The 12,733-nt window shown below is 41.0% G+C and overlaps 2 protein-coding genes across 4 annotated transcripts in view; both read right to left on the bottom strand.

Moving 5' to 3' along the window:
- The window catches only part of SVOPL (SVOP like), a 134,856-nt gene that overhangs the window by 71,059 nt on the left and 51,064 nt on the right, over positions 1-12,733 (bottom strand). For 2 of the 3 annotated variants that reach the window (XM_027538888.1, XM_027538889.1), the window contains exons 12-14: positions 12,000-12,111; positions 11,128-11,209; positions 8,887-8,976 (exon numbers count right to left, since the gene is read on the bottom strand). In XM_027538888.1, the coding sequence (XP_027394689.1) occupies positions 8,887-8,976; positions 11,128-11,209; positions 12,000-12,111 (284 nt within the window). The remainder of the gene's footprint in view (positions 1-8,886; positions 8,977-11,127; positions 11,210-11,999; positions 12,112-12,733) is intronic. The other variant, XM_027538890.1, reaches the window with a different exon arrangement.
- LOC113891160 (NADH dehydrogenase [ubiquinone] flavoprotein 3, mitochondrial) lies at positions 400-1,197 on the bottom strand. The gene has a single exon (XM_027538891.1). It carries the CDS (start codon positions 1,144-1,146, stop codon positions 817-819), a length of 330 nt encoding a protein of 109 aa, XP_027394692.1. The 5' UTR covers positions 1,147-1,197; the 3' UTR covers positions 400-816.

Here is a 12,733-nt window from a genome sequence, read left to right as displayed (position 1 = left end):
ATGATGTTGAAGGGAACCCTATTTGGGGAAATTCAAAGATGGGGACTCTCTGGGTCCCCATCAACAAAAACCAGGGGCAAACTCCATCTTTTTCCTCAAACCTTCAACATCCAGCAATGCTGCCATGGAAATACCAGCCCTAAATGATTTTCTTATTTTTCCTCAAGCAGTCCCTTCTAGAATACCTACCAGACCTTATGGACCCCTACCCCCACAAACCTTCGGCCTTATACTTGGCCAGTCTAGTCTGACTTCTAAAGAAATTACTATTCACCCTGAAATAATTGATTCAGATTATAAGGAAAAAATTCAAATTATTATGTCATCTCAGATACTATAACAATTCAAAAAGGGGGACAAAATTGCCCAATTACTTCTTTTTTTTTTTTTTTTTGATCATAAAATGCCATAATTTATTATAATTTCTCTGCAGTGCAGTAGTTAGTTACAATGTAGACAATTCCTATATCTGATTCATCAAGAACTAGGTCTTATCAGAAGGCCCGCTACACTCATCGACTCCACACTGGTGAACCAGAGAACACCAAGCTGACCGGGCCTCAGCACAGTGGAACCACACAGACGGAAGGCACCTCCGATTCTCTAATTGCATGGATCTGTCCACTGAGCCATACTCTATCGTTAGAGAGAAATCCCCGCAGCAGATGTCTCTAAACACATGGAGACTGAACCATCAGAGGGGTGCTGCTAATTCACTACTCGCTAGGATTCTACACGCTGGGTCTTGTGACCGCCGAGAGGACTGCAGGCAAGAATGCAGACAGACACAGCAAGGGTAATCTTTAAACTGGGCTCTCAGTGGCGGGGGGACTCCCGTCCTGAAGAGGGCTGGGGCATCCTGAACTTGGAGAGGTCCAGGTTTAGGTCTAAGAAGGTGTATGTGCTGTAGTCATGATGCTGAAGGTTCTTGTAGGTGGTGTTGTCAAACGGCTCTGTGGGAGCGGCCGACACAGGCTTCTTTGGTGGGCTCTGCTTCTTGGGGTTCGGTGGTAATCCCTTTTCATTCTTTCCTGATTCTGCAGAGAGAGAAACTGCAGGAGCAACTCCTCGAAACACGCCTGCTTCCAGAAGCACAGTCTTCAGCGCCCCGGCTCGTCCTTGCCGCAGCAGAAGCGAGGCCGCCATGGCTGTGACTCGGGCGCAGACAGGACGACCCTCCCGGCGGGCAGAGGTCACACCCCCAATTACTTCTTTTACCTTACATTTATATTAACTCCTCTAATGGTATACAGACAGGTGGATTTGGTAATACAGATCAAAAGCAATCCTTATGGACATCAATAGTATCTGAATATGCATGACCAAATATAAATATCAAAATTAATGGCAAAAGATTTTCTGGTCTTCTTGATACTAGATCCGACATTACCATTATTTCCAAACATTTATGGCCCAAATCTTGGCCTATACAGAGAATTTCTTGCCAAATTGCAGGAATTTCTCAAACCAAAATACAAGAGGTTTATCAAAATGTCCAAATATATCCATATGAGGGACCAGAAGGCCAGCCTGCAACCTTACAACCTTATGTGATAGATGCACCCCTTAATTTAATAGGAAGAGATTTACTTATGCAATGGAAAACTCAAATATATATTCCACATTTTTCCTAGGGGCCACTGCTCATTTAACAAACAATACAATTATTAAAATAACTTAGAAAAATAACGAGCCTATTTGGACAGAGCAATGGCCCCTTACAAAAGGGAAATTAGAGGCTGCTAAGGAACTTATACACAATTGAAATTAAAACATATTGAGGAATCTTGTTCCCCTTGGAATTCTCCCATTTTTGTAATAAAAAAGAAATCTGGCAAATGGTGTCTTTTAACAGATCTTCAAAAAGTTAATACATCTATGAAACCTATGGGTGTATTACAACCAGGAATTCCATCACCTACCGCTATTCCTCAAAACTGGCATATTATTGTTATAGATATACAGGATTCCTTTTTTTTACTATACCTTTACACCCTCTAGACAAAGAGAGATTTGCTTTCTCTTTTCCTTATCATAATCATATCAGGCCTCATAAACGGTGTCAATGGACTATGTTGCCTCAAGGAATGATGAATTCTCCCACCATGTGCCAATATTATGTAGCCAAAGCCCTTGAACCTGTGAGAAAACAATTTCCTGACTTTCTTTTTATTCATTATATGGATGATATATTGTTTTCAGCTCCATCTATTTTAGAAACTCAACAGACATTTGACACAGCTCAACAATGCTTAAAAGCTTCTAAATTAATCATTGCCCCTGAAAAGATTCAAACATCTACACCTTACTATTACTTAAGATTTGTTGTTAATAGACAACGTATTACTCCCCAACTAACACAGATTTATGTTAATAAATTATCAACCTTGAATGATTTTCAAAAACTTTTAGGTGATATAAATTGGATTAGACCCTCTTTAGACATTACAAATTATCAACTAATTTATTTAACACTTGAAAAAGAGACCCTGATTTAAATAACCCTCATTCACTTTCACAATAGGCACGAGAAAAACTCTAATACAAAATAAATTGCAAGAACAATTTCTTACTCGTATTAGACTTGATTTACCTCTAGAATTATTTATACTCCCCTCTCTCCATTCTCCCGCAGGACTTCTTACCCAACAATAATACCCAGTAGAATGGCTCTATACCCATTTTAGAGGGACAGTCACTTACACCCTATCTTGATTTGATCACTCTAATCATTATCAATGAAGAAATAGAGCTAAGACTCTAACTGGCTCTGATCCTCATAAAATTGTAGTCAGTCAGTCAGTCCAGTCACTCAGTCATGTCCAACTCTCTACGACCCCATGAATCGCAACACACCAGGCCTCCCTGTCCATCACCAACTCCCAGAGTTCACTCAGACTCACGTCCATCGAGTCAGTGATGCCATCCTGCCATCTCATCTTCTGTCGTCCCCTTTTCCTCTTGCCCCCAATCTCTCCCAGCATCAGAGTCTTTTCCAATGAGTCAACTCTTCGCATGAGGTGGCCAAAGTACTGGAGTTTCAGCTTTAGCATCATTCCTTCCAGAGAAATCCCAGGGCTGATCTCCTTTAGAATGGACTGGTTGGATCTCCTTGCAGTCCAAGGGACTCTCAAGAGTCTTCTCCAACACCACAGTTCAAAAGCATCAATTCTTCATATTAATAAATCTCAATTCGAGAATGCATTACAAACTTCTACCGATTTCCAAATAGCCCTTCTGGAATATTTTGGAGAAATTTCATTTTATTATCCTTCTAACAAACTCTGGAATTTCTTCAAAAATACTGAATTTATTATCTCTCACATTGTCACATCACAACCTATACCTCAAACTGATGTTTTCTATATAGATGGGACTAAAAACGCCAAAGCCTCATTCTGGTCTCTAAAAGAATATAAAGTCTTTTATACTAAATTTCACTCTGCTCAACGAAACAAATTATATGCTCTCATTCAGGTTATTCACCTACATTCTTATCCTATTAATATAGTTTCTGACTCCTTATACTCAGTTTATTAAGAAATATAGAAATTTCTACCATAAATTCTAACCAATCTATTATCCAACAACTTTTTCTTGAACTACAATCTATTGTTAAGAACCGCACTTCCCCCATTTATATTACCAAAATTTAAACACATTCTTTCTTCCTGGCCTTATGGCTCATGGCAATGAACAAGCTGATAAACTTGTCTCTTTTCTACTCCTGAAGAGCAACATGCTCTATTACACAATAATGCTGGCTTGTTACATCAAATTTGGAAAATCCCATACCGACATGCTAAAGAAATCATTAATAATTGCTCTACTTGTAGGCCTCTACATCTTCGACCCATTGCACAAAGTATCAGTCCTTGAGGATTACAACCCAATGAACTATGGCAAATTGATGTAACTCATTGCCCTGAATTTTCTTCCTCTTCCTTCTTCCATGTCTCAATCGATACAAATTCTTCTTTTATATGGGCCACACCTCCCTGAGGTGAAACCACACAACAGGTTATAACTCACCTATTAACTTGCTGTACAATAATGGGAACACCTAGTTCTATAAAAACAGACAATAGCTCTACCTATATTTCTAGGCGATTCAAACAATTTTTGCAATCATTTTCTATTAAACATATTACAGGTATTCCTTATAATCCACAAGCACAGGGCATAGTTGAATGAGCACATCACACACTCAAACTACAAATAAAAAAATTTAAAAAGAGGGAATTCACAGGAACACTTCTATCTTCCTTATCCAGAGCAGACTTTACTAGACTCTTGCCTGGGAAATCCCATGGACAGAGGAGCCTGGCAGTCCATGGGGTCTCGAAGAGTCAGACACGACTGAACAACTTCCCTTTAACTTTTCACTTTCATGCACTGGAGAAGGAAATGGCAACCCACTCCAGTGTTCTTGCCTGGAGAATCCCAGGGACGGGGGAGCCTGGTGGGCTGCCGTCTATGGGGTCGCACAGAGTCGGACACGACTGAAGCGACTTAGCAGCAGCAGCAGTGCAATATATTCTTTAATCCTATAACTATTGTTAATAGAGCTTTATTTGTTTTTAACTTTTTAAACTTACTGCAAGGTGATAGTTTGACAAAAGTGGAAAAACATTTCGAGGCATTGAAGGATACCTCCCTTCCTCTGCCCATTTGGGTTGACTAAACAATGGAAATCTGGAGAATTAATATTACAGGGAAAGGGGTATGCTTGTATTTCTCCAGATGGAGCCAACGAAATCAACAAAAACAGCAAAATCCCCAGGAGGAGAAGTTTCCAGTACAAGCCATGGTGGCTTAAAAAATTTCCAAGAAATGCCACACTTGACGTCATCAACCTTATGATCTCCGTACTTGGGGACAGATAACCTTTACTAATCAAGCTGAAAATCTGGTTTCTCAATAGGGAATGCCTCTGAATCCTGAAAATATTTTTGTTGCTATGCTTGCTTTTGCTTCCTCCACTCAGGATAACTTGATTAATCACACTTACTGGGCTTATATATCTAACCGCCGTTTATTGCAGGTTGTAGAACGGACAGATATAGGACCGATCGTATCCACTAATGACTCAGTACATATGCCCTCTCCTTGGAGCTTGGAGGGGCCCTCTCATCCTGAGGAAGAAGGAAGACTAATTAACATTTCTCTAGGCTATGAAATCCTTCCTTTACACATGAGCCCAGCAGAATTATGTATTCATGTTAGTCGACAAACATGGGCTTTCGTCCTGCCTCCAAAAAAGAACTTCCGTACATTGTTTAGACTGTTTACTGCCCTGTCCTCTTATGAGGACCATGTCAATACTACCAAAACTCTAGGAAAAGGACAAAAGTTGGAATGTAAGGGGTTTACTTATAAGAATTTTAAATATACTCCTGTTTATTGAGATACACGTCAAGCTAAATGTTTGTGGCCAATTACACCACTGTTGATTGGGGACCCTATGGTATGTGGTTATCTGACTGCTCAGATGATATTAATAGTACCATGTGTGATTATGTTACTCAAGTAACATGGAAAATTACCAACAGTTCAGTGGAACACTTTCATGACAAAGGACTCCTTGGCTGCCTTGACGGCAGAATGGCACCTCCTCGCCCTCAAATCATCCTCCATAAACGAATTGGGCCTGAACAATAAAACATCTGGAAGTGTGCTACAAGTACTGAAAAACTTGGAACTTGGACTGGATATTTCACAGGAACCAGTCATAGTCATAGTAACTATTCCTTCCACTATAATCATTCATATTTTATACAAGCTTGTGTTCCCCTTTTGTTATAGCCATAGGAAACTTATAATTTAATAAGACTTTATGTTCTGTGACTTGTACAGATTGCAAATTGTTTACTTGTCTTAATTCCTCTATCTCTCTAAAAAATGAATCCCTTTTGATTCTTCGATCTCAGCGTAGTCTGTGGTTGCCAGTAGATCTCCAACAACCCTGGAAAGAGGGTCCCACGGCAAGACTTGCCTCCCAGTTACTCACTAAATTACTCCAACGATCTAAGCGATTCATTGGATGGTTGATTCTTGTTTTGGGGGGTTAACAGCCATTTGCACCACTGCTGCTGTTGCAGATGTTGCTTTACAAACTTCAATTCAAACACATAATTTTATTCAAAATTGGACTAAAGATGCTCATACTATATGGGTCACTCAGGTTCAGATAGATGAAAAAGTTCAAGATAAAATTCAGGAATTAAAAACAGCCATCCAATGGGTTTGAGATCAATTAATAGATTTACAAAAACAAGTATTATTAAATTGGAATTGGAATTCTACTCAATTTTGTATCACTCCTTTTTGGTTCAACCATAGTGCTTACAAAGGGATCAGATCAAATTTCATTTGCAAGATATACATAATAATGCTTCCTTAAATGTACAATTCTTGCAAAAGGAAATCCTTGAAACCTTCTCTAAGAGTCTACCCTTTTCCAAAAATTTGGAAACCTTAGCTGAACAGCTGGCTGATCAAGTATCTGGGCTAGACCTTCGAAGATGGTTTCAAAGCATTACACATAGTATTGGATCTGGAACTACAACACTGGTAATTATCCTGGTGATTATATTTGTAATATATCGATGCCTTTCAACTAAAATTGTTCAAACTAAACAAACTCAATTCGTCAGAGCCTTTTTCACAAAGTATCTACAGTCACCCCCAATTATGAAAAAATAAAAAAGGGGGAACTGTCAGGGGACGTTCAACTTTAATTGATCCAATGTTATTTTCTTCTTTTGTGGGCCGTTTCTCAAGGACTCTCTATTCCTGTTTTCCAGGAACGAGCAGAGCTGCATGCAGTTCTCAGGACTGAGATCATGAGAAAGGGCACCTGCTTGGATTCCCTTCAGTGACTCCTTTCAGCGGTTCCCTTCAGTGACCTTTTACTTAAAGGTAATCTATTCAGCTATGCCCCTCTTACTCAGGATATGGAATGCTTTCTGGCCCTTTGAAGATTGTTATTTGCCTGGCTTTGTTTTTGCTCAATTTTTTAAGTGCCTGAAGCCGCCTTGTATGAAGATATATGAACATGCGGTTTCTGCAAATAAAGCATCCTTGTTTCACTCGAGACTTGGGTCCCCTGCGTCCTTCTTCTTGTCGACTCCAGTCCCCAGGTCCCGGTCTACCAAGACCGTGACATTGCATTGATTGTTATTGATCATTGTTACTGTTATTAGCTAACACTTACTGAGGCCTTGAGTAAGTGTTAGTCGCTCAGCTGTGTCTGACTGTTTGCGACCGGTTGGACTGTAGCCCGCCAGACTATTCTATCCATGGAATTCTCCAGGCAAGAATACTGGAGTAGGTAGCCATTCCCTTCTCCAGGAGATCTTCCCAACCCAGGGATCAAACCCAGGTCTCCCTCATTACAGGCGGATTCTTTACCCATTAAGTCACCAGGGAAGCCCAAGAGACTCTATTTCTGGAGTCTGGAAAACCAACTATACCTCAGTCTGATCAATAGGATCAATATTTTACTGCTGCTGTTCACCATTTTGTTCTTTTCTGAAATGGTAAAGTAATAAGTACAAAAGAACTCTGAAAAGCAAAATTGCAAGACCAAATCTGCCCTCATTTTAAATTAAGACGAGGGGGGGACTTCCCTGAGGGTCCAGCGACTAAAACTCCACCTTCTAAAACAGGGAACTTGAGCTCAACTCCTGGTCAGGGAACTAAGATCCCACATGCCGAGGGGCTAGTGAGCCTGTGCTCTAAAGCTAGAAAGAAGCCCTCACGCCACAATGAAAGACTCCAAGTGCTGCAACTAAGACCCAACGCAGCCAAAAATAACAAAACTTTTAAACAAATAAAGATGAGAGGGCAAAACATGCCCAAGATAGTCTTAAGAAAAATGGTAGCAAAATCCTCTGTTAAATTGTAGGAAATACACATTACAGTCTACTCAGCCCATGTCAACCCAAAACTTTCTCCAAAAACTGCCCCCCCCCCCACAACCCACCACCCAGCTGCTTCTGTGCATAAGCCTGACTTTGGCTGCAACTGATGTAACTCAAGTATGAACACCTGACCAGGCATGGCCAGTGGGATGCAGGGAGAGCATCTTTCTGGGTTGTAGAGAGCACATTGGTATCTTCTGGTAGCTAGATCTAAGGAGAGATGTCTGGGATTTGTAAGGAGCAAGGTCCATGGGCAAGCACAGCACACTGGTCTTGAGGGCACACAGTCTGAATGCTCAGTGACCACAGACCCTAGACAAATGTGAGGAGGCAGAGCCTGGGTCCCCAACAATGTTCACAGCCTGGATCAGGCCCACCCAGCACCCAACCTCACTCTTGTTTTTGGCTGCAGCCAGAGCAGGTGGATTTTCATTTCTTGTGGCGAAAACAGAATGACCAGCGCAGAGGGGCAAGCCATTTGGTCCCTCTGAGGAACCATGACCACGTGGGTTACCATAGCTGCCTCTGATTCCCTCCTGAAACAAGGTTCCCCTACCATGGTCCCGATCACCTCTGGATTTTCTCCCAGCCTGCAACTGGTTTGCCTGAGTGCTGGACTTGCCCTTCCCGGGGCCGCCTCCCTGCATGTTTGTGTTCTGTTTCTCAATTGCGCCCTTGACAGCAGAGTTGGAGCCCACTGTCACTCAACGGCTCCAACTCCCCATGTCATCTGTGTCCTTTGCATCTTTCACCAACAATGTCCGGCACAATACATGCTGTTGACTGGAAGCATTGATTTAGCCTCTTTTCCCACCAAACTCACCAGACAATGAGAAAACAGCACCGCAAGGAAACTCAAGTAGACAAATATTTGGTTAAACCCTTAACCTGAAGGGACTCAGGCCACTCTTTCCCCACCTCCCTTAGACATATCCTCCCTACCGAGACTGCTGGGCTGTACCTGGGATATAAATGGTGCCACCATTGCTCCAATGCGACACAGGGAGCCGCTGGTCCCCATCCCCAAAGCACGCATCGCCGTGGGGTAGACCTGGATGGTGCCAGTGTAGAAAGCATCAGTTAGTTTAGACTCCTTCTTTCCCAAGTCCTCTGTTCTTCCCTCCCCAGGTCAGGCTTTGCTAATATATAAAAGGCCAAATAGTCTATATAGACAGGATAAGAATAGAAGATGTTCATTTTCTCAGGTACACAACTTTGAATTTTAACAGTATCAGACAATGAACATTTAGAAATTATCCTTTCAGTGAGCAAATTCCAAAATGTGTTTAATATTCCAAATTTTATTTTAGAAAGCTAAACTTTGGAATCAGATAGAGTTCCACCTTAGAGCTATAAACATATAAAGGTGGTTCTACTGAATGGAAAGAAAATACACCCCAAATAACAACAATCCAAGCAAATCTTTAATATAGATACAGGGAACTGACTGAAGTGTCAGATACATACTACACCATCCCCCATGTTTGCATTTCAAAACCATATGGCACAGTCTGCTTTCTTTCATTTATAGCAAGACCTCATTAATCTGCAATTCAGGAGACCCAAGTTCTATCCCTGGGTAAGAAAGATCCCCTCGAGAAGGAAATGGCAACCCACTCCAGTATTCTTGCCTGGAAAATTCCATTGACAGAGAAGCCTGACAGGCTATAGTCCATGGGGTCGTAACCCTCGTACATGATTTATTGATTAAACCACCACCAAAAATCTGTACTTCATTGATTCAGAATTCTTGATAGGCAAATATTTAATAAAGAGGATTATAGGGAGAATATATGAAAGAATGCTTAATTTTGGAAATTTTTCTCTGAGTGCTATGTAATACTGATCAGTTTTTATCAATTCAGCAAAGTAAAGCATGTGACCTCTCTAGACACCATCTGTCAGATGCAACCAGATGCTATCCTGCCCCAGGGGAAACCGCTGTATTTATAAAGACGACCTGGAGGCTGAGTGCCTTTTCATGGAGTTCTTTTCTTTTTGTGGAAAATGAGGTTACTGGCTATTGAAAACAATGGATTCAGATACACAGAGACGATCTTTGCTCTAATATCAATATTTTTGTTTTTTGACAATTCTAGGAGATGAAATAATTCAAGACAATCATCTTTTGGTACACATCTTTGATTTTTTTTTTAAGCCATAAGCATCAGGGGAAAAAATACTTAGAAGTAACCCTTTAAATGAACATGTTCCAAAATATGTTAAATTGAATATTCCAAATATAACCTTAGAGGTATACCACAATACATATAGACCTTTAAGTTCACAAATTCACAATAATTCTAGATTTTTTCAATGGAACTAAATGAAGAATTATGTATTGATATATGTCAAATATGTTATAATATCCTATTTTTAATCTACATGAGAGGACAAGAATTTTTTTTCCTGTGGCTTTAATGATTTTGATATGTAATATCTGTATTCTGAACAGACTTTTACCTTTCCTGACATGAAAATGAATGAAGCCTTAGCAGTCCCTACAGCACCACTTTCTTTAGCTCAATGAAAGACAAAGTCAGTTAAAATACTGTTTTCCTATTCAGACATTGCTTATTTCTAGGAATGTTTGCTTTTTATTTTTTTTTCTAGTTTTATTTTATTTTTAAACTTTACATAATTGTATTAGTTTTGCCAAATATCAAAATGAATCCGCCACAGGTTTTTAAACTGGGGCTTTCTGAGGAGCCCCCTCAGAAGTAGATGTATTAAGTATATGGAATAATTCAATAAATTAAAGATAAATTACTCTTATATTTGAATTTAAGCCACACACAACAAACAGCAGAGTGGGATGTGATCTTTCAAAAGAAAAAAGTTGAAAAATACATTCTAATTTCAAAAAGAGAGAAATAGGGTGCTTTACATTATATCAGCAACATGCAGGTATGGGCCCTATTTCTTCAGGAAGCAGGGTAAGCGGGCAATGAGGTGGTTTTTTTGTTTGTTTGTTTTGGTTAACATGAATGATTTACTGAGAAAGGGAGAAGGTCCTATCTTTCTTCTCAGAGACTGACTTTCACTAGACCCCATGGGGCGAGAGAAAGACCACATCAAATATACCTTCTGATGTCATTTTAATAGGATATTTTTAGAAACTCATCAAAAGTCAGCAGAAGCCAGGGATGCATTATCTACAGACAAACACCTTGATGTAAGCAACCCCTTCCCCAAAACTAACCTCAGCAGTGTAAATGTAGATGGTGTTGAAGTTGGCTGCCACGAGAGCCCTCAGCATGAAAAGGAAGCCGATGAGGCCGGCGCTAGGGAGCCGGAAGGGAGACATTACAAAGGCAGAATGGGAGGGCCTTCCGGGGCCCCCATCCCGGTGCATTATAGCGGCCAACACACACACACCCGTGGAGACCAGGTCCCCAGGGTGCGGCTCATCAGCTGGCCAGGCCGTGGGGTCCTAAAGCAAAAGCCTGACTCAGACCTTCAATCCCGTTCCCCCAAACTGTGCCGTTCCAGCCTGTCCTCCCCCCACTATGAGCACACCTCTGTGACCACTCCTGGAAAATGGTAGAGTGTGCAGAATAAGTCATACATATTATGAATGAGGCCACCCTAGAGTCACAAATTGCGTGCAATGAATTTTCCCACCACAGGTACGCTGTCTACATCACTGTCTTGACAACGATGCAGCTCATTTGGTCAGCGACTACAGTCCCCATTCTCAAGGAAGCTTTGTATAAAGATCCTAAGTGTCTTGGTGAGCGTACTCAATACCCGCAGGCTAGTTCTGTTCAGGGGCAAAAAGGGAGTAGGACGGGCAGAGGCAGCTTGTACTCTACTTTCCTAGGGAAAGGGACTTGTTCCTGACGTGCACTGAAGGCCGTGGGTCAGGAGACCTCGTTTTATTTATTTTACATTTTTTTTTCTGGCTATGGGGCATGTGGGATCTTAGTTCCCCAACCAGGGATCGAACATGCACTCTCTGCAGTGGAAGCATGGAGTCTTAACCACTGGACTGCCAGAGAAGTCCCCAGGAGACCTCATTTTAAAACCGCCACTCAAAACTAGGTTGTTCCAAAGCAAACAGAGAGCAAATACCTTGAGGTGCAAATATTGAGGAGCAGGAAGAATAAAGCCGTGCATCCCATGGTAATAGAAAGGCTCAGCCGTCTCCCCAGGAAATTAATGCCCAGGATGTTTAAAGGATTCACTGGAAAAAAACAAAGACAATTTTCAGAACTTTGACAGCAAATGGCATTTATCAACACTGGCATGGTTTCCTCCTTGTCATTTCATAAAGAAACAACTTAATCCAAACCTCATGGGTATTGCAGCCAAGACACAGTCACACTGTCATCAGCATCATGCTCTTTCCACATCCTTTTCCCATGTGGGTCTGAGAAAAACAAGTATTGGTGTATGCGAAGTACATTTTATGCCCAGGATGTGTATTACTGCATATAGGTCTAAACTGCCCACTTGTTCCATCTATAAATATTTTATGCTGTTTTTCAAATTCAAAATGCCATGAATTTTTTTTGGGGGGGGGGGTGGTATATACACAGCATGTGGAACTTCCCCAACCAGGAATGAAACCCACACCCCCTGCAGTGGAGGCATGGAGTCTTACCCACTAGACCACCAGGGAAGTCCAAGGTGCCAATGATTAAGTACCATTATTTTATGCCTATTAAAGCAGAAACAGTGCTTCCAAAGGGAAACCTAATAAGTCACTGTAAGACATATCCCAGTGGCAGAGATATTACAATGTGGGGGAATGCATCTTAGAATTGATTCGATAAAGTAATTCAAACCTCTGTGCCTCCAGACTT

The sequence above is a fragment of the Bos indicus x Bos taurus genome, chromosome 4, assembly GCF_003369695.1.
Source record: "Bos indicus x Bos taurus breed Angus x Brahman F1 hybrid chromosome 4, Bos_hybrid_MaternalHap_v2.0, whole genome shotgun sequence".
In the NCBI taxonomy this organism is placed as follows: Eukaryota; Metazoa; Chordata; class Mammalia; order Artiodactyla; family Bovidae; genus Bos; species Bos indicus x Bos taurus.
Note: the sequence above shows the minus strand (reverse complement) of the source record. Positions and strands in the feature narration are given on the sequence as shown.